Genomic DNA, 20,594 nt, shown 5'->3' on the forward strand with positions numbered 1-20,594 from the left:
GGTCTTCTGTGAATGCACACAAAGGGTGATTAGCACGCTTACTAACCGGATGGTGGGCTGTCACTGAAGAACAGATGTTAACACTGCCCTCCTGAATCTCGTCTCATCTCTTGCCCTCATGTCCAATCTGTAGTGGGTTATGAAGGTAGAGGCATTGGACCAGGTAGCGGACCGGCAGATGTCGGGCAGGTCTACGCCACGCAGAAAAGCAGTTGATGAGGCTATAGCCCTGGTGGAGTGGGCCCTAAGTCCCTCTGGAGGGTCTCTGTGGTTGAGCTCGTAGGAGAGAGTGATGGTAGATACAAGCCACCTAGAGAGTGTCGACGGCGAGGCTGGACAGCCTTTCTTTGGACCAAAGTAACAGAGGAAAAGTCTGTTCGCCTGTCTAAATTCCTTGGTTCTAGACACATAGAAGGCCAGGGATCGTCTAACATCGAGCATGTGGAGCATGCGCTCAACATCGGTAGCCGGAGAGGGAAACAAGGTTGGCAGAATCAGCGGCTGATTCACGTGGAAGTCCGAGACCACCTTAGGGAGAAACGAAACGTCCAAGTAGAGCATAACCTTGTCCCTGAAGAATTGAAGAAATGGTTGATCAGAGCGAAGCGCTGCTAATTCACTAGCCCGGCGAGCAGATGTTATAGCCACCAAAAACAGTGTTTTCAAAGAGAGCAGCTTAAGGTCACAGGTAGCCATGGGCTCAAATGGAGGCCTAGAAAGGGCATGTAGGACCAGGTGAAGGGACCACTGCGGAATCGGTGGACGAATAGGAGGTTGAAGATTAGAGAGGCCTTTTAAAAACGTCCTAATCGTAGGGTGAGAGAAAAGCTGGGAAGAGGGTGAGCCTCTGGGTTGGAAGAAAACAACAGCTGCCAAGTACACTTTGATAGTAGAAATAGTAAGGTTAAAGTCAAACAGGTAACGCAGGTACTGTAAAAGCGTTGAAACAGAGACAGGGGACGGAACGAGACCCCTCTGCTGGGTAAACTTCAAAAAACTTTTCCACTTGTACGCATACAAATGAGACGTGGAAGGTTTGACGGCACTATTCAAGACTTCCTTGATCTCGGGACGATCTTCCACGCTGTCAGGTGGAGCGTTTCGAGGTCTGGGTGAAGGACTTTGCCTGCGTCCTGGGTCAACAGGTCGGGCCACAAGGGGAGAGTTCTGGAATCCACAGCCATCTTGACTAGAGTGGGGAACCACACCTGTCGAGGCCAAAAGGGTGCAATGAAAATGGCCGGAGTCATCGAACGTCGGAGTCTCACTAGGGACCTCTGTATCAACGGAAGAGGTGGGAACATGTATAAGAGACCCTGATTCCATGGAATCATGAATGCGTCGCCGAGAGAGTGTAGGCCGAGGCCGGCCCGGGACGCATACCTAGGGCATTTCGCATTCCGAGGGGATGCAAAAACGTCCAACACGGGGGTCCCCCACCGGTGGCAAAGATCCTTGAAGACCAGAGGGTTCAATTCCCATTCGTGTGTCTGGTGTTGCAGTCTGCTCAGAGTGTCTGTGACTGTATTGTCCTCTGTGGCCACATGAATGGCTACTGGATAGAAATGATGACGGTAACACCACTCCCAGAGGAGGATGGAGAGGTACAGGAGTGATTGAGAACGAGTTCCTCCCTGCTTGTTGACATAGTGCATTGTGGTAGTGTTGTCCGTCACTAGCTGAACTCCGCGGCCTTGTAGTAGGGGAAGGAACGACCTGAACGCCTTGATGACCGCAAGCAGTTCCAAGTGATTGATGTGGAACATTGCCTCCTGTGGAGTCCAGAGGGCATGAATGGTGTGGTGGGCGCAGTGTGCCCCCCAACTGGACGGACTGGTGTCCGTTGTGACTTGGACGGTGAGACGGAGTGGACGAAAGGGACGGTCGACCCTGAGGTGAGGTGTGTACGTCCACCACTGGAGTTGTCTGACTAGCTCCGGCGTGACACGAAGACGTTTCCTTTGGCTGTCTACCATGGGGTCGAAAAGAGCCAGGAACCATGACTGGAGCGACCTTAGCTTGAGTCGAGCGTGGGCTAGCGCCGGTGTGGTAGAGGACATCAGGCCGAGAAGGTGTTGGGCATGATGGGCTGTCACCCGGCCACGTGGTTGGAATTTCCTGATGGCTCGTTGTATCTTGCGTATTCTCTCTGGGGGGAGAAATGCACGACCCCTTACGGCATCTAAGCAGACCCCTATGTATTGTACCGTTTTGGAGGGGATGAGCTGGGATTTTTCTCTGTTGACAGTGAGTCCGAGATTGAGAAGGAGATGCAGGATGAACTTTGTGTCTTTCAGGGATTGTCTCTGTGACGTGGAGACCACTAGCCAATCGTCCAGATAAGGGTAGACGTGGATGCCCCTGAGACGAAGGTAAGCGCCACTGGGGCCATGACCTTGGTGAAAGTTCGGGGAGCCGTGGACAGGCCGAATGGCAGGGCCTGGAATTCGTAAATTGTGTCCTGAAATATGAACCGAAGATATTTGCGGTGGTCGGGGTGGATAGTGATGTGAAAATATGCGTCCTTTAGATCTATAAGGACGAACCAGTTGTTTTTCTTCAGCAGGTGCATGATGGACTCTAAGGTGAGCATTCGAAACCGTCTGGGTCGCAGGTAAGTATTTAGGAGTCTTAGATCGAGAATGGGCCTTATGCCTCCTCCTCTTTTTGATACAGCAAAATAACGGGAATAGAACCCGTGTTGTATGTCGTGTGGTGGTACTGTATAGATGGCATCTTTTTCCAAAAGAGATGAGATTTCTCCCTCTAACGAGGGATCGAAGGAGGAGCGATTTATGAAGCCTAGCGGAGGAGATTTTATAAACTCCAGCCGGTAACCGTATTGAATGATCCTTAGAGCCCAAGTATCTGTTGTGATAGCAGACCAGTTGTGTAGAAACGGCTGAAGACGGGTGGTGGGTGGTGAATGAGTGAGTATGGGGGGACGAAAGTCAAAGATACTGTTTTTGTTTTCTCCCAGGTGGTTTAAAGGATTGACGACGGTGAGAGTGACGAGGCCGGTATCCCTGAACAGAAGAGGAGGACTGACCGGAACGCTGTTGAGGTAAGTGCTTATAAGGACGGTATTGTTGAGAAGGTTGTTGATATTGGCCGTAAGATTTACGCCATTGAGGTTTTCTTTTTCTAGACTGAGTTTGAACAGAATAGGACTTTGCTGTCCTTTTGGCTTTGTGGAGATCCTCTAAGTGGGAGTCAGTCTTTTCATTGAACAAGCCACTAGCATCGAAGGCGAGGCTCTCAACCTTAGATTTGACATCATCCAGTATGTCTGCAGAACGTAGCCAAGCATGTCTTCGGATAGTAATGGCAGACATAAGAACTCTAGCAGCGATCTCTGCTGCATGGCGAATAGAGAGGAGTTCATGTTTGGATACTGTCTGGGCCTCCTCGTATGAATTGAGAAAAACTTGCCGGGTGTCTTCAGGTATCAGTTTCAGCCCTGGCAAGACTTTGAGCCAGAGCTGCTTGTGATAAGCCCCTAACACAGTCTGGTAATTGATGACTCGGAGCAACAAGGTGATGAGGGAGTATATTTTCCTGCCTATAATTTCCAGCTTTTTACCCTCCTTGTCAACGGGGGTAACATGAGCTTTGACAGATGGTCTGGAGCAACTTGTTTCCACAATGAGTGAATTCGGAATTGGATGCTTGAGCAGAAACTGGGTGTCAGCACCATGAATTCTGTAAAAGTTCTCTGTGCGACGAGGAACATTTGGAGTATTTGCAGGCTGAGCCCAGAATTCCTTAATGGCCTCCATAACCACTGACACAAAGGCTATACTGGGAGGAGCGGTGCTATCCCTCTTAATGTCCCCAAAGAATAAGTCTTCACCCGGAGGTGAAGGAAGATTCAAGTCCAACTTCAGGGTTTTTGCAAGCCTTGACATCATCTGGGAGTAGCAAGAGAAGTCCTCAGATGGAGAAGACGCGTGAGGATCCCCAGTGTCCGAGACAACCACATCTCCCTGGGGCAACTCATGAGGTGGCAGGGGCAGAGGTTGTTCTTGATCTGAGTCGGAGGATCGCTCTGTGGACACCTCATCTGGATCTGAGGAGAACACATCCCTTTTCTTTTTTGGAGGTGGTCTCTCGACGCCGACTGGTGCTGTTTGAGGCTGTGACGGAATCGCAGTCGATGCCGACGTCGAAGGAACTGGTTGCGGTGCAGGGGCAGCCGGTAATGAAGGGGGCTTAGCCCCGACGCGTATAACTCGACGTCGACGTCGAGGACGGGTGGACTCCGACGAAGAAGATAAATAAATGTACCGGATCGTCTTATGATGTCGATCTCGAGACGCAGACGTCGAAGACGAGGAAGTGGACCTCGAGCGACCATGTTGACGTCGATGATGTTTACGACGTTTGGGTCGGTCGGAGTCCGCGGAATAGGAAGAAGAGGATCGACGCCGGTGCTTGCTACGACGTCGATGGGATCTGCGCTTCTTCCTGGAGCGTTTACGCTTTGAAGATTTCGATTCCGAACGGTGGGAAGAGTCAGGCTGGGTCGAAGCTCGATGCTTCCTCTTCGACCGTTTCCGTCGAGGAGATTTCGATCTCGAGCAGTCGGTAGAAGGGGACCGACTCGAGGAACGGTGCCTCTCCGTGCGAGGACGTTTGTCTCGAGGGGATTTCGACCTCGAACGCACGGGTGAGCGAGGACACTTATCTTGTGAAGATCTCGACCCGGAATGCACGGACGAGATCGACAGAGGAGACGACCCCTGGCCCGCAGGAGATGGGCTATGTGGGGCAGAAGTTAGGCCAGTAGTGGCTCCAACCAGCTGGCTCGGCGTCGGGGATGAAATTCCCGCCGGCAGCACGGGTTCAATTCGTCGAGAAGGAGGTGGAACGGCTGCCTCCGACGAAGCTTCGAAGCGTCTCGACAACCCCTCGAGGATCGGAGAAGGTATCGACCCGGAGGCTGGAGACAACTGAAGGGACGTCGCCTTAGGCTTGGCGGACGCCTTGGCCCTCGACGTTTTCGATGGCTTTGCTTTCGGTGGAGCAGGAGCCGGCGCCTCGGGGTTCGAAGCAAGAGTGGTCGACTTAGGCGCCGCGGACTTCTTCGACGTTTTTGAGACTTTGGAAACCACCAATTGTACGGGGGCTGCTCTGGAAGTGGAAGCCATTTCTCCCCCCGAAGGCGCTGTGGAAGACAATGTTGACTCCCACAGATGAAGTTTAAGGCGCTGTTGGCGAGCCTTAAGGGCGGCTTTAGTGAAAGCTTTGCAGTGTGGGCAAGATTTGGAGTTGTGCGATTCCCCTAAACAATACAAACAAGTATCGTGGCCGTCTTGGTGGGGGATTTTCCGATCGCACACCACACACCTGCTAAAGGGTCCGGACGGGGACATAGGTTGGTAAAGACACCGACGTCGACAGTTCGAAGGAGAAAGCAAAGAAGTCCGTAAACAGTCCGAGTCAAAGCCGAGGGAAGTAGAAAGAGAAGAACCGATGTCGTCTAGTTTGAAGGAAAAAGCGCGAGGGTAGTCCGTATAGCCAAACCAGGTCAAAAACGAAGGAATAAATCTAATATTTTAAGATATAGGAATGCAGCTGAGAACGAGAGGTTCCAAACCGCCAGGCGGAAAAATGGAACTGAGGGACGGTTAGGCTGGGCGTGCGCAGTAGAGGTAGTCCTAAACATTGTTACTTTTCTCTTGCAGCTAGAGAATGTTCCGAGAGGACCAACGCTGGCGCTGGGGTTAACCCTTTGTGTGCATTCACAGAAGACCACGATGAAGAATATATACTTTCCTTCAATATGATCTTAAATGATTCATGAAGGAATGCTTTCTTTCAGCTAGGGTAGACTTAAAATATGTCAACAGCTTTCTTTTTTCTTTTTTTCTTTTAGGAAGAAGAGGCCTGGGAAGTCAATGGTGCGGGTAAAATAACCTATAGCCCTTCTTTAGATGGGTGAGGCCTGTAAATGTGCTGATTTGGGTTTGTGGTCTAGAATTCCTCAAAATTTTAAGGAGAATTTTCCTAACTACAATCCAAAACCACAATAGAGCATACCCCAACCGAGCACTGTTAATGTTATGTGTCATCCTCGAGTCTTGCAAACTTTCTGAGCCTTTTCCTCTCATATTCAATCTTCCTCTTTTCCTGCCTTCCACTTTCCCCAGCATTGTTTATCCAAAGTAGAACAGCCTCAATTTAATTATTTTAGTTTCTTATGAGAGTTCAGACTTGATTTGATCTTGAATCCCTTATTTTTCTAGAGGGCCATGGCATCTATTAATCTCTCTTCCAACACCACATTTTTCCCTACAGTTTTTTCATTGTCTTGTTTTCAATCCATACTTAGTAATCAGAAATACACAATACAGATTATCTCGGTTTTGTCTCCAGTAATATGCTCTGCCACTTGAAGACCTTTCTAGTTCCTTCACTGCTGCTCTTCCAAATCCCAGACTTTTTCTGATTTCTCAGCTGCATTCTCCATTTTGATGGATAAACCAAAGTACAGAAAATCTTTTCATCATTCTGGTTTCTTTACCATCAACATTAAAGTTACTTAATTCTTCTGAAGACATGTTTATCTTAATGTTCAACATCCCCATTTATGCATTTTCTTCTACCTTCATCAGCACTCATTTCAAGTCACTATTTTCTGCCAAAAACACAGTATTGCCTGCATTTATTAAATTATTAATGTTTCTTCCTCCACTTTTCATTCTGCCTTCATCTGAACCTAATACAGTTTTTCATATGATAAATTCTGCAAATAGATTGAGCAGGGATATAAAATACACTACCATTCTTGCGGTATTTTTAATATAATTTTTCAATATATTGTTTTTATCTTCTCTTTAGTTTATCCTAATCAAATACTCTGTTTCCCCTGTTGATCTTTTAACATCCCTAATGTAGGATTACATTTTCTTTATGGATTACTTATCTTGTCACTGTTGTTGTTCTAGTCTATTTTTCAGAAAAGCTATTGTAATAGTTGTCTTTGTTCCTATGTGCAAAGAACACCTGTATTTATGATTCAGATCTAATTTCTATAACAGTTTACTTTTCCTTGTCACCTGATACTGACAATTTTAAGAGTTATCGGACATCCACTTAGGCTTTTTGTTACTTCTGACTGCAGGAATAGTCCTTTTGCTTTTTTCCTCCCTAATGACATCCCTGGATTTAATCATCTGGTTCACAATGAAGTTAAGAGCAGAACTCTTGTTTACATGGTCTCTGCATTCATTACAGAAGTAATTTAACAATTTTGGCATTGTAATTGTTTCAATGTTCTTCTTCACCTTTATTGTAATTTTTAATCTTAACAGTTCATGGTCTATTCTACTGTTCCTGATCTTGTATGGCAGAGAGCATGGAGTTTCTCCATTATTTGCTTTTGATTTCTACACTGGTCTATATTTTTGAAATGAACAGATTGACACCTTTGCAGAATTCTATTCCATTTTAAATTGCTTACATCAAGCATTTAAATGCTCAATTTGTTATGATTTAAAACTTTCCTTGATTCATGCTTTTCACATTCCATGTTCCAATTATATTTGTATGTCCGCATCAGACTTTAATTTTGATAGTGTCCACATCAGCAAGTAGATATCCTTTCAGCTTTAATCCAGTTGCCTCACCAGTGACTATTCATACATATCTTCTGCTTTGCTGGCTGAATGCCTTGTGACCTATGATTTTCATCTTCCAGAACTATCTTTTGTTTCATTTTCAATTGCCTTCTCATAGAGATTTCAAGGTATAACTATTCCAAAGTGATTTGCATTACTTTGTGCTGTGCAGTACTAACAAGAGGTGGTTTGGGTGTCACTGTCCATGAAAGATCCTCTGTCAGAGTACCCTTCCATTGCTATTGTCGCCCTTCCTGTCCCCCAAACCCCCGAACTACGAAGTATCTTCTACCAATATAACTGTTCATTCTAGAAGATGAATGTATCTTAGTCTGGGGTCTCAGATTTGACAATTCTACCTTGGTGATTCTACTACAAGTCTAGACTCATAATGGAGTCTAGCCTCCTGACAGTATTTGCATTCTTGATGCGCTCAGAATTTTTCTACTGCTTTAAGATATGCATGTAAGAGCGGAGACAAAGCACTGTGAGAAAGGAAAATGAGAAGCAGTTTTGCTGTATACTATATGAAGCTTGTACTGTCTAATTAAAGTCTTGAACATGGCAGGAACAGTAATAATGGCAGCCATAAGCAAGCAACACAAGATGCAATCTGAGCCACTCACCATGCTGTATTTATTTAAGCTGCAAGACATACAGCAAACCAGTCTTGACAATGCCCCAAATTGAAAGGTTAGGATCACTGCCTGAATCTTAGGTAAAATTCCTCATACATATCTAGGTTGCATCTGTAAGAACACATGGTCGCTATGTAGGCAGTGTACTGATTTAGGTGGCAACTTTTGTGTTTTTTGCACTGCAACTGCTAGAATTCACCAGGAATTCCCCCAGCCAAAATTCTGGGAGCTACAAGCAAGAAATCAAATTCTTCAGGAGAGGTTTCAATCATTCACAAGTACAGATGGGCATGAACAACTAATTTGTCTGTCCTTTGGACAAGCACGTGTTCGGCGCTTCCTAGCCCTGCCTCCTTCAACGGGTGCCCACTCAAAGGTGGCACTCTGGAGAGGCAGAAAAGCTGGGGAAACTGCCTGGATGGGGGGGCTGGGAACCGCTAAACACCTGCTTGTCTGAAGGACGAATCAGCACAAACTGCCAAACCAGTGGCTTGTGCCCATCTCTATTCACAGTTATAGGCCTCAGAAATTCGCCTCAGTGACCTACATTTTGGCTGTGAAGAAAAAAAGAAGTGTTTAAGAGTAGCTAAGCTGCAGGGGTGCCACAACTGCTAGCTTCTCTGCCAGTTAGATTCTGTACAGGATCTTTTTCAAAAGGTTAATCTCTGGCAGCAATTTCTTTTTTCCCTGTAGCTCCCAGAATTTTGATTGATGGATTTACCATTGAGTTCTGGAGTTGCAGTGCAAAAAGTACAAAAGTCCCATGCCTATGGTAATTCTAAAGAGTCATTAAATGAAACATGGCATTATGTGCCACATATAAAAATGTTGTATAATCTACTGTTGCAAGGATGAATTTCAGTAAGCCTTGGACTCAAATATTCCACCTCCTCCTCCAGCACAATTGTGCAGTTTGAAAATGTTTACTTCTATATTCGGTTAACTCACTTTCAGTGACTACTGCACAATTCCTTACAATTTAATATCTAACTGAACTGAAGATTCGTCTCTTATGTTGGTTCAGCAGGCTTCCACACTATTTATTGTATTTTATTCTCGGCTGGGAGGAAAGGGTTATGTCTACCACTGTTTTTAGCCACACAGCAGAAGGCAAGCCGTTATTTTCTCTAATGGAGCAATGTCCACAACATGCCTGTGACTGCTTCTGAAGTAATCCATAATAAGTAGCAACATTCATTTAAAATTATTTATCCTTTATATAAAAGAATAAACTGTGTGGCTGCAGAGGCCATTGGAACTACTATACAGAAAATGTGCATCTGTAGTAAGGTTTTAGACCTCACTCCCTTCATGAGAACTGCCAATAAGAAGAAGAGTGCAGCTTATGTAGTAGATGGACCTCCTTGTATCCAGCATGAAATATCTGAGGATTTGCTTCACTGGCATTAAGGAATGAAATTTAGCAAGCATAAGTACTTTTTGATTGTGGTGCTCAGCCTTAACAAATGCACAACCCAAGGAGGCTTGCCAAACAATCTAGCTTTTAGGTACCAGATTAATGTGATTCTTGAAGAAGGCTGCAGATCTGATAGTTTCCCAGTCTGTGGCTTGAATCTCAGTAAGTGCTGCACATTTAATTTAATATTTGAATGCAATGAAGAAACAAGCATAGGGGAAATACGCTACTCTCAGTGACCAAAATGATCTTGAATAACTTACACCAGCGTAGAGAAAATAACATTGCTGGCAGCAGCAGAGTGTCACTAATCAAAGTGTTTCTTTTCAGTCCGCATTGCTTCCACTTTCAAGCAGCAAGTTCTTTAATTAGTGGTGATCTGCCACTGCAATTCATATTATCTCCCCAATGCCAGGATAAATTACTCAACAGAATTTTGGTCACCATGTAAGCGGCAAAACTATCTGGGGTTTGGCATACAAAGTCTAAGGGAATACACATGAAGAAACATATCTGACTTTATAGGAATGCTTTATATTCAGTAAGAGTGTGGGGGATTGCTGAAAAGATCTCTCCTGAATACACAGCTCCACTGGACTCTTAAGTACTGTACTTTTTGTGTAACAGATCACCCTCCCCAAAGAAGAAATAGGAAGAAATTCAATATGTACCACAAATGCCCCTGAAGAAGGTCAACTGTCTGGACCAAAATGCATTGGGCATGTTTTAAATTGTAATAAAACTATATTTTTATACATTCCATGACTTCAGGCTGTCTTTTATAATATAGATCTATTGGATGTCATCAGGTTATTTTGGTTTTTTTTAAATAAAAAATTGCTTCAAGTATTAAAAACAGACAGTTCTACTATTATGACTATTCTTCGAGAAAGCTGTAAGACTGAGAGAAACAACTATGAGCAACAATATAATTTCCCCCCCCAAAAATTATATTTGCATCTTCAGCTTGTTTCCTGCTGCTATGGAAACCAAAGCCATCTTCCACTTATTCACGGGAGCTTATTACAGTTAATATTCAAACTTTCCATCTATTCTAGTCAAAGACACGGTCAAAAAAGTGTACAGTTTTTCTCTCTGTATTATTGTAATTACAAGATATATCTTCATTAGCACACATTCACTGCATGCCTAATTATAGGAAGGGCCAAGTTACCTATTACAGACAGGCAGGTTACAGAAAGCCTGGCGTACCTCTGATTATGGCAAATGAAACCGCACATATTAATATTTTTTAATATTACACAACTCTAAGCAAGAGCAGTTCAAGTTCAAGTAGCAAACTAATGATTTTATTCTAGAAAGTAAAGAATTCAATGGGGATTTATATTAATCTCCTACTCATATATAGGGTAGCATTATTTCATGCTTTAATTTTTCATGAGCAATTACCTCAACTTGATTGAAGGAAAACAGCAGAAAGAAGCCAGAAATCCTACAGAGTATGATTATCAGTAAGAAAGGCAACAAGAGAGAAAGAAAAGGGTCATCTTTACTTTTAAAAAATACATACTATAACCAAAGTATCAGAGAACATACTTTCAGATCATACTGCTGAGAAAGTTCGCCCTCTCTTCTATATATATGTGCAGCCACACAGCCAATGTTTATGCCAAACCGTCAGCATGGAATATTACTTACCTTTACAGCAGCAGTCACAGCAGCCGCAGCAGCTAAATTCAAGCTTTGTTTACCAAAATTAACCATAGTTTCATAGCCACGTTCTTTGGCTTGCACAATATAGTCATCTATTTCCTGAGGGAGGAAAAGCACACAATGTAGTACAGATAAGAACCTAATTTCATACTTGTAATCCACCACACTCTCATTATTTAGTGCTAAATACAAAATATTAATGCAAGTCTCTCTTCCACCAACATGCATCAACTGCATAACTCAAACAAGGAGTGAGGGATGGTATCTCACCCTTTCCTTTGAAGAAAGAAGAGGATGAAGAAACTTTCGATATATTAAGCTTGCCCCTCTGGTGTATGGAGAAAGCAACCAAATCACAAAAGCAATCTTCAGCTCATAATACAGTGGAAACCTGCAAAACACAGTTAAAATTCCAAAATCTCATTATAGGATTTCTAGAACTAACCACATTCTGTCTAATATAATTATTTTAGGATGAAACCAATTAGCACAGGGTTTAAGCTTAATTTTTCTCTGAACTTTTCCAGGATCAGGCCAGGTGACAGAAACAAGAAGATGGTACACACTTAAAAAAAAAACACAAAACAGAACTAGTGTTGATAGCCTTGAAGAAAAATGTTTTCAAATTTCAGGACCAATATTATTTTGGCAGACCTGAGGAGAAGCCCTGACTAGTATAGTGGCACAAGATACAGCTGACCTGAATACTGAACTCTATGCAAAACAAATTATTTCTCTTGAGAATTCTTTTTCCAAGTACTTGGCGAGATGGGAGAAGTATACTGATTATGTCTTTTACATCTTACAGTAAGCATATTTTGAAAAGTTTTTGAAACGGTGAATTCACCGAATGAACATATTTAATGCACACTGTAATGTCAAAACTTGATGTTTTGAATTTAAACATCCAAAAAGGGCAATAGCATGAGTTCTACACAGAAAACTACTTGGTAACAACATCTGTCTTAGATTTGAGAGCTCACACCCCAGATCCCTTCAAAATAATATAGCACACAGTCAGATTTCAAGAACAAGACAAAAAGGATGGTAAAATCTTGAGTCATTCTCAAAAACAGTAGCACCTTGGTTTACGAACGCCTTGGTTAACATAATTTTCGGTTTATAAATGGAAATCCATAGAATATAATGCCTCGGTCTGTGATTATTTCCCGCAGTACAAAGGAAGTTTCCCCAAGATGCATTGTGCCTGAAGGTTTATAGAACCCCCACACCCGTTCCTATGGCAAACTGTGTTTCGGTTTAAAAACTTTCCGCATTATGTAACGCCCCGGATACATAAACGGAGGTACTACAGTACTAAATAGACAATTTACCAACAGGGGCTACCCTGTGACAGATGGTTTCCATTAAGACTACATAACAAACATGTTCATACCTTATGAAGAAACAACAGAAGGAACAACCTAGCTGTGTTAACTACAATCCAAACATTGAACTCCTCATTGTGCCATAGAAGATAGAGTTATGGACTAGGACTTAGGGGACAAGTACAAGTAGCTCCAGAGCTAATGAAGTGCTTGGGATAAAAGCCAAAAGGATGCTCACCTGCGGACACGCCTGGAAGTGAAAGGAAAGTCTGATCCTGCAAAGAAAAATACTGCACAGGAACCTGGAATGTAAGATCTATGAACCTGGGTAAGCTGGATGTAGTCAAACAAGAGATGGCAACAATAAACATTGACATCCTGGGTGTCAGTGAACTAAAATGGACAAGAATGGGCGAATTGAATTCAGACGATTATCATATCTACTATTGTGAGCAAGAATCCCGTAGAGGAAATCGAGTAGCCCTCATAATCAACAAAAGAGTGGGAAAAGCTGCACTGGGATACAATCTCAAAAATGATAGAATGATTTCAATACGAATCCAAGGCAGACCTTTCAACATCACAGTAATCCAAGTTTATGCACCAATCACCAATGTGGAAGAGGCTGAAGCTGACCAGTTCTATGAAGACTTACAACACCTTCTAGAACTGACACTAAAGAAAGATGTTCTTCTCATTATAGGGGATTGGAATGCTAAAATAGGGAGTCAAGAGAGAAAAGGAACAACAGGTACGTTTGGTCTTCGAGTTCAAAACGAAGCAGGGCAAAAGCTAATAAGAGTTTTGTCAAAAGAACAAGCTGGTCATCATAAACACTCTTTTCCAACAACACAAGAGGCGACTCTACACATGGACATCACCAGATGGGCAATACCAAAATCAGGTTGATTATATTTTCTGCAGTCAAAGATGGAGAAACTCTATACAATCAGAAAAACAAGACCTGGAGCTGATTGTGGCTCTGATCATTAGCTTCTTATAACAAAATTCAAGATTAAACTGAAGAGAGTAGGAAAAACCACTGGGCTACTCAGGTATAATCTAAACCAAATTCCTTGTGAATACACAGTGGAAGTGAAGAACGGATTTAAGGAACTCCATTTGATGGACAGAGTGCCTGAAGAACTATGGATGGAGGCTCATAACATTGTATAGGAGGAAGCAACAAAAACCATCTGAAAGAAAACGAAATGCAAGAAAGCAAAATGGCTGCCCAATGAGGCCTTACAAATAGCAGAAAAGAGAACGGAAACAAAATGAAAGGGGAGATAGGGAAAGTTACAGAAAATTGAATGTAGACATCCAAAGAATAGCAAGGAGAGGAAAGGGCTTTCTTAAAGGAAAAGTGCAAAGAAATAGAGGAAAACAATATACAGTAAAGGGAAAAACCAGAGATCTGTTCAAGAAAATTGGAGATATTAAAGGAACATATTGTGCAAAGATGGACATGATAAAGGACCAAAATGGTAGGGAACTCACAGAAGCAGAAGACATCAAGAAGTAGTGGCAAGAATACACAGAAGAATTATACAAGAAAGATTTGGATGTCCCGGACAACCCAGATAGTGTGGCTGCTGACCTTGAGCCAGACATCCTGGAGAGTGAAGTCAAGTAGGCCTTAGAAAGCATGGCTAAAAGCAAGGCCAGTGGAGGCGATGGCATTCCAGTTGAACTATTTAAAATCTTAAAAGATGACCCTGTTAAAGTGCTACACTCAATATGCCAGCAAGTTTGGAAAACTCAGCAGCGGCCAGAGGATCAGAAAAGATCAGTCCACATCCTAATCCCAAAGAAGGGCAGTGCCAAAGAATGTTCCAACTTACCATACATTTGCACTCATTTCACACCCTAGCAAAGTTATGCTCAAAATCCTACAAGATAGGCTTCAGCAGTCTGTGGACTGAGAACTCCCAGAAGTACAAGCTGGATTTCGAAGGGGCAGAGGAACTAGAGACCAAATTGCTAACATGCGCTGGATTATGGAGAAAACCAGAGTTCCAGAAAAACATCTACTTCTGCTTCATTGACTACGCAAAAGCCTTTGACGGTGTGGACCACAGCAAACTATGGCAAGTCCTTAAAGAAATGGGAGTGCCTGACCACCTTATCTATCTCCTCAGAAATCTATATGTGGGACAGGAAGCCACAGTTAGAACTGGATATGGAACAACGGATTGGTTCAAAATTGGGAAAAGAGTACGACAAGGCTGTATATTGTCTCCCTGCTTATTTAACTTATATGCAGAATACATCATGCGAAAGACTGGACTCGAGGAATCCCAAGCTGGAATTAAGACTGCCGGAAGAAATACCACTCTGATGGCAGAAAGTGAGGAGGAATTAAAGAACCTCTTAATGAGGGTGAAAGAGGAGAGCGCCCAGAGACCTTCGGGTAGTGTGGGCGGCATATAAGTTAAACAAACAAACAAATAAATAAATTTTAAAAATGGCCTGAAGCTCAACATCAAAAAAAAAAAAAAAAAAAAAAACAAAAAACAAATTAGTAGGGGAAGATATGGAGGCAGTGACGGATTTTACTTTCTTGGGCTCCATGATCACTGCAGATGGGGACAGCAGCCACGAAACTAAAAGACTCCTGCTTCTTGGGAGGAAAGCGATGACAAATCTAGATAGCATCTTAAAAAGCAGAAACATCACCTTGTCAACAAAAGCTATGGTTTTTCCAGTAGCAATGTATGGAAGTGAGAGCTGGTCCATAAAGACGGCTGACTGCAGAAGAATTGATGCTTTTGAATTGTGGTGCTGGAGGAGACTCTTGTGAGTCCCCTGGACTGCAAGAAGATCAAACCTATCAATTCTAAAGGAAATCAACCCCAAGTGTTCACTGGAAGGACAGATTCTGAAGCTGAGGTTCCAATATTTTGGCCATTTCATGAGAAGAGAAGACTCCCTGGAAAAGACCCTGATGTTGGGAAAGTGTGACGGGCTAGAGGAGAAGGGATGACAGAGGATGAGATGGTTGGACAGTATCATCGAAGCTACCACCATGAATTTGACCAAACTCTGGGAGGCAGTGGAACAGTCTGGCGTGCTCTGGTCCATGGGGTCATTAAGAGTCGGACACGACTTAACGATTAGACTATAACAAGAAAGGTCCTGGAATTCAATATCCAAAACTCTTCTTTTAATAATTTGGAAAGCAATATAAGGTAGCACTGGCACATTTTGTAAAATATACCTGGATGCTAAAAAAACCTTTAAAAAAAAATGAATCAGGAATTTAAATTTAAAATCAACATTCATGCACCTCCACATTCTATCAATCTCAGTGCCACCTATGGGTTCTTACCCTTATGGTAAGCAGGTTCACTACAAACACACTTTTAGACAAAACAGTTCAGCACACTGCCAGGGGAGGGAAATAGGCCCTACAACATTGTTCACATGAAGAACGAACATTGTGCTCATGGAATGTGCAATTCATACTGTTCAGTGCTTCTGTAAAAATACAGCATTTGGGGAGAAAACCATCTTGGGACCTTGGGAAAAAAATGGGAGTAGCTGTGCAGTATCAGAAAAAGGAAAGTGGGTGCCCCACTGGTGCAGTACTTTTAAGAAAAGAGATGAAAAGAGACGACATAATGTTCTGGACAACTCATGATAGAGTCCTTTTGAAAATGAAGTGGAGTGGATTTTTAGATTAAAAATTTTAACTGCAGAAGGACCAAATCAGGACACTTCCTTCTTCTTCCTTAATGATCTTTTAAAACCAACAAAAGATTTTATTTTCCTTTGGAGATAGTCCTTAAGTCTTTTTCTTTTGTTTATAGCAACTTTAGTACAGGATTTTTCTTTGGCAATATCTCCTGAAACCCTTAATTATAATGGTACCAATAACGTATGTCCTCACTATGTAAGCATGCTTCCTTGATGCCTCTCAGCCTTTAGTATTGTCTTTAAATTATTATGCATGTTTATTAACTGTTTTTCAAATATTTTTTTAAAACATTTTATATAAATTTAAATGAATTTTAATGTTGTTTATTTTTTATTTATATATTAAAAGTATTTTAATATTTTAATTTAACCCCAAAGGGGTTAATTTAACCCACAAAAGTTCTACACATTTTAGTGTTGGGCTTTACAGTGATATGGATCTTACCAAGAGATCATGATATCCGCTATTGTTTCTGTAACAGTGTACAAAGCAAACACAATCCAGTACATCATCCACCGCACCTAAGAATAAAAGATGAGATGAAAGATGTAAATTTTAAGACAGACATTACAGTTTCAAACAAATATGCAGGTTTGCTATTTGTATTTATACATATATCAAAGTAGCTCAAATCTGACCAACCTCTCCCGAAAATGAAAAAAATGCATATTCAAGTGGCTATTGATGTATAGCTATTTATTTATTATTTCTTTAAAATATTTCTCTCCTGCCTTTCTCCCCAGAAGGACTGAAGGTGGCTTAATAATTAAAATAGTATTTAAAAGCTAAAAAAAAAAATTATATACAAGTATCAAAAAAGAATTAAACAAGTATTATATTAAAATGGTAACTAAGACCAATATTAAAACAACAGAGCACAACAGTCCATTTAAAACTGCTCTCAGACTACAAATCATTAAGGAAAAACCTGCCTGCAGAAGGACAGCAAAGATGGGGCCAGCTTAGCTTCCCGCGGGAGGGAGATCCAGAGTTTGGAAGCAGCAACAGAAAAGGCCCTCTTCCATGTCCCTACCAAGTGCACCTGTGAGGATGGTGGGACTGAGAAAGGGCAGGCTCACAGAGGGAGATGCGGTCTTTCAGCAAGCTTGGACCCAAGCCTTGTAGGGCTTTGTAGGTTAAAACCAGCACTCTGAATTCTGCCCAGAAACAGATCAGCAGCCAGTGGAGGTGCTGTAACAGAGGAGTTATATGTTTCCTGTAACCAGCCCCAGTTAACAATCTGGCGGTGGTATTTGGACCCATTGAAATTTTCTAACATGTTCCAAAGGCAGCCCCACATACAGCACATTACAGGAATCCAACCAAAATGTAACTAGGGCATGTGTCACTGTGGCCAGATCACACCTCTCAAGAAATCGGTGCAGCTGCCGCACTAGTTTTAACTGTGTAAAGGCACTCCTGGCCACTGCTGAAACCTGGGCATCCAGGCTCAGGGATGAATCTAGGAACACCCCCAAGCTGTATTTTCAGAGACAGTGTAACTCTGTCCAACATAGGCTGCAACCTAGTCCTTGATGGTTTTCAACCAACCAGGATCACATCTGTCTTATCTGGATTAGGTTTCAGTTGATTCACCCTCACCCAGTCCATTACTGACACCAGACACAGATTTAGAATTAAAACAGCTTCCTTGGATTTAGATGGGAAGGAGAGATAGATTGGGTCTCATTAGTGTACTGGTGACACCGATTCTAAAACTCTGGGCAATCTCTCCCAGTGGTTTCATGTAGAGGTTAAACAGCAGAGGAGACAAAACAGATCCCTGAGGGATACCAAATCAACTGCTAGGGTGTTGAACAAGAGATCTGTGACATTTGCCCTAGTGGTCCTGCTTGTCTCCCTCAAACACAGAGCTCACAAAGGCAAACCAAAACACCTCTTGACATGCTGCCACCAGCTGATCTCCTTATCAATGTACTTTACTTAGAAAACATGACGGCCCATTCAGTACTGACTTTTTAATAGAACAGGTTTATTGATTACAGTGGGTTTCTGGAACAATTCATAAGCACAATCTTCAAGTTTCATCAAGCTTCAATATTAACCTTCTATAGTTATTATTACAATGTACACTCAGACTAATCACTCCTCAGACCCCGAACTATCCTTCTCTCCCTCATTCCTAACACAGACTCCCCCTCTAACTCCTCTCAGGCTCCGCCATTTAACATCTCTTTAGGCCCCACCTCTTAACCACATTAGCATATCTCATGAATAATACATAACTTATTGCATAATAAGGGTGAACGCTAGAAGACCCACAGCACCACCCTCTGAGTTCTCCCTTCAAGGAAGGACCGGAGCCACTCTGAAACAGTGCCTCCACGTCCCAACTCAGAGAGATGACCCAGAAAGATATAATGTCCAGTGGTACTGAAAGAAAGGGACGTGGTGGCGCTGTGGGCTAAACCGCAGAAGCCTGTGCTGCAGGGTCAGAAGACCAAGCAGTCGTAAGATCGAATCCACGTGACAGAGTGAGCGCCCGTCACTTGTCCCAGCTCCCGCCAACCTGGCGATTCGAAAGCATGCAAATGCGAGTAGATAAATAGGGACCAACTCGGTGGGAAGGTAACAGCGTTCCGTGTCTAAGTCGCACTAGCCATGTGACCACGGAAGATTGTCTTCGGACAAACGCTGGCTCTATGGCTTGGAAATGGGGATGAGCATTGACCCCTAGAATTGAACACGACTGGACAAAAACTGTCAAGGGGAACTTTATCCTTTTTCAAAAAGTTATTACAGTGGTGCCTCGCATTACATTAATTCATTCCAGCGAAATCGCTGTAGAACGAAAATGTGGTAAAGCAAAATTAAAAAGCCCGTACAAACGCATTAAAACCCGTTTAATGCGTTCCGATGGGCTGGAAACTCACTGTCCAGCGAAGATCCTCCATAGGGTGGCCATTTTCGCTGCCTATGCAGTGAGGAAGCTGTCCCAGAAAACAGCAGGGGACCATTTTGTTTACCTGGTGGCCATTTTGAAAACGCCGATCAGCTGTCCGAAAATCATCGTTTTGTGAAAAATCAGTTCCCGAAGCAGGATCATCGCAAAGCGAAATTCCCCCATAGGAAATATCGTAAAGCAATCGCAAAAGCGATCGCAAAAAGTTTGTCGTAATGCAGTTTCGTCGTAAAGCGAAGCAATCGTAAAGTGAGGCACCACTGTATTATAAGCGAGTGATGTGTAATATATCTCTATCCCATGAAGCTTGCAGTGTAAACAAACATGACTGTACTGTTGACACCTTCAATAAGCTGTGTTCATTCATACATTCTATTTGTCATCACCTAGCTCCTCCCATTAGTGGCTAAAGTAATCAGCAACTGAAAGCTTCCAATGATGTCCAAAGTGGGGCTCCTACCTTGTTGCTGCCAAGCATGGATTCATAAATCAAAAACAAATTGTGGTCTGGTACCCCCCAATCTGTGAAGGGCTAAGTATATGAAGTGAAAGTAAGTGCCTGGAAGTGAAAGGAAAGTCCGATAGTGCGAAGAAAAATACTGCATAGGAACTTGGAATGTAAGATCTATGAACCTGGATAAGTTGGATGTGGTCAAACAGGAGACGGCAAGAATAAACACTGACATCCTGGGCGTCAGTGAACTAAAATGTACGGGCATGGGCAAATTCAATTCAGACGCTTATTATATCTACAATTGCAGGGGTATATTCCCAAACACAAGCCAAGATACAAATGATAGTTTACACGCACCCAAAAAACACACCTCTTCACTCTCCCTTTCAAACGACTGAGCCAGGAAATCTCTAATCAACCAGTTTCCCGTTTTGTTCAGATAAGAATATGGTTACCAGCTTCAGAAGTTACTACCTTAAATTTGAAACTGTAGCTCAAAAAATGATAATCAGTTTTTACCAGTTCTGACAGACCTGATTAATTAAGGGGCTTCCTGATTTAGTTGGAACTCACATCAAGGGAGAAGCAAAAATGCTGCATGCATAGGGAAACCATTTTATTAAGTCAATATACAGTCAGGTGAAAACAGCCAGTAAAAGTAATAAGAGTAGAAAATACAGAAGTACAAGCTGGACAGAGTTCTTTGATGTGGTTTTGAATAGAACCCAAATTTGCAAAGCATGTGCGTGGTGGATGAAAAAAGCATATCCAGTTTGCAACCACAATCTGAGTAACTGTCTATGGCATTTGCCACATGAAAAATGAACAGCAATATGAA

At 42.7% G+C, this 20,594-nt stretch overlaps 1 protein-coding gene across 1 annotated transcript in view; it reads right to left on the bottom strand.

Moving 5' to 3' along the window:
* Positions 1-20,594, bottom strand: part of REEP3 (receptor accessory protein 3) — a 69,081-nt gene that overhangs the window by 11,098 nt on the left and 37,389 nt on the right. The window contains exons 3-5 of the mRNA XM_072995174.2: positions 16,824-16,900; positions 11,622-11,742; positions 11,337-11,450 (exon numbers count right to left, since the gene is read on the bottom strand). Coding sequence (XP_072851275.1) covers positions 11,337-11,450; positions 11,622-11,742; positions 16,824-16,900 — 312 coding nt within the window. The remainder of the gene's footprint in view (positions 1-11,336; positions 11,451-11,621; positions 11,743-16,823; positions 16,901-20,594) is intronic.

The sequence above is a fragment of the Pogona vitticeps genome, chromosome 3, assembly GCF_051106095.1.
Source record: "Pogona vitticeps strain Pit_001003342236 chromosome 3, PviZW2.1, whole genome shotgun sequence".
Taxonomy (NCBI): domain Eukaryota; kingdom Metazoa; phylum Chordata; class Lepidosauria; order Squamata; family Agamidae; genus Pogona; species Pogona vitticeps.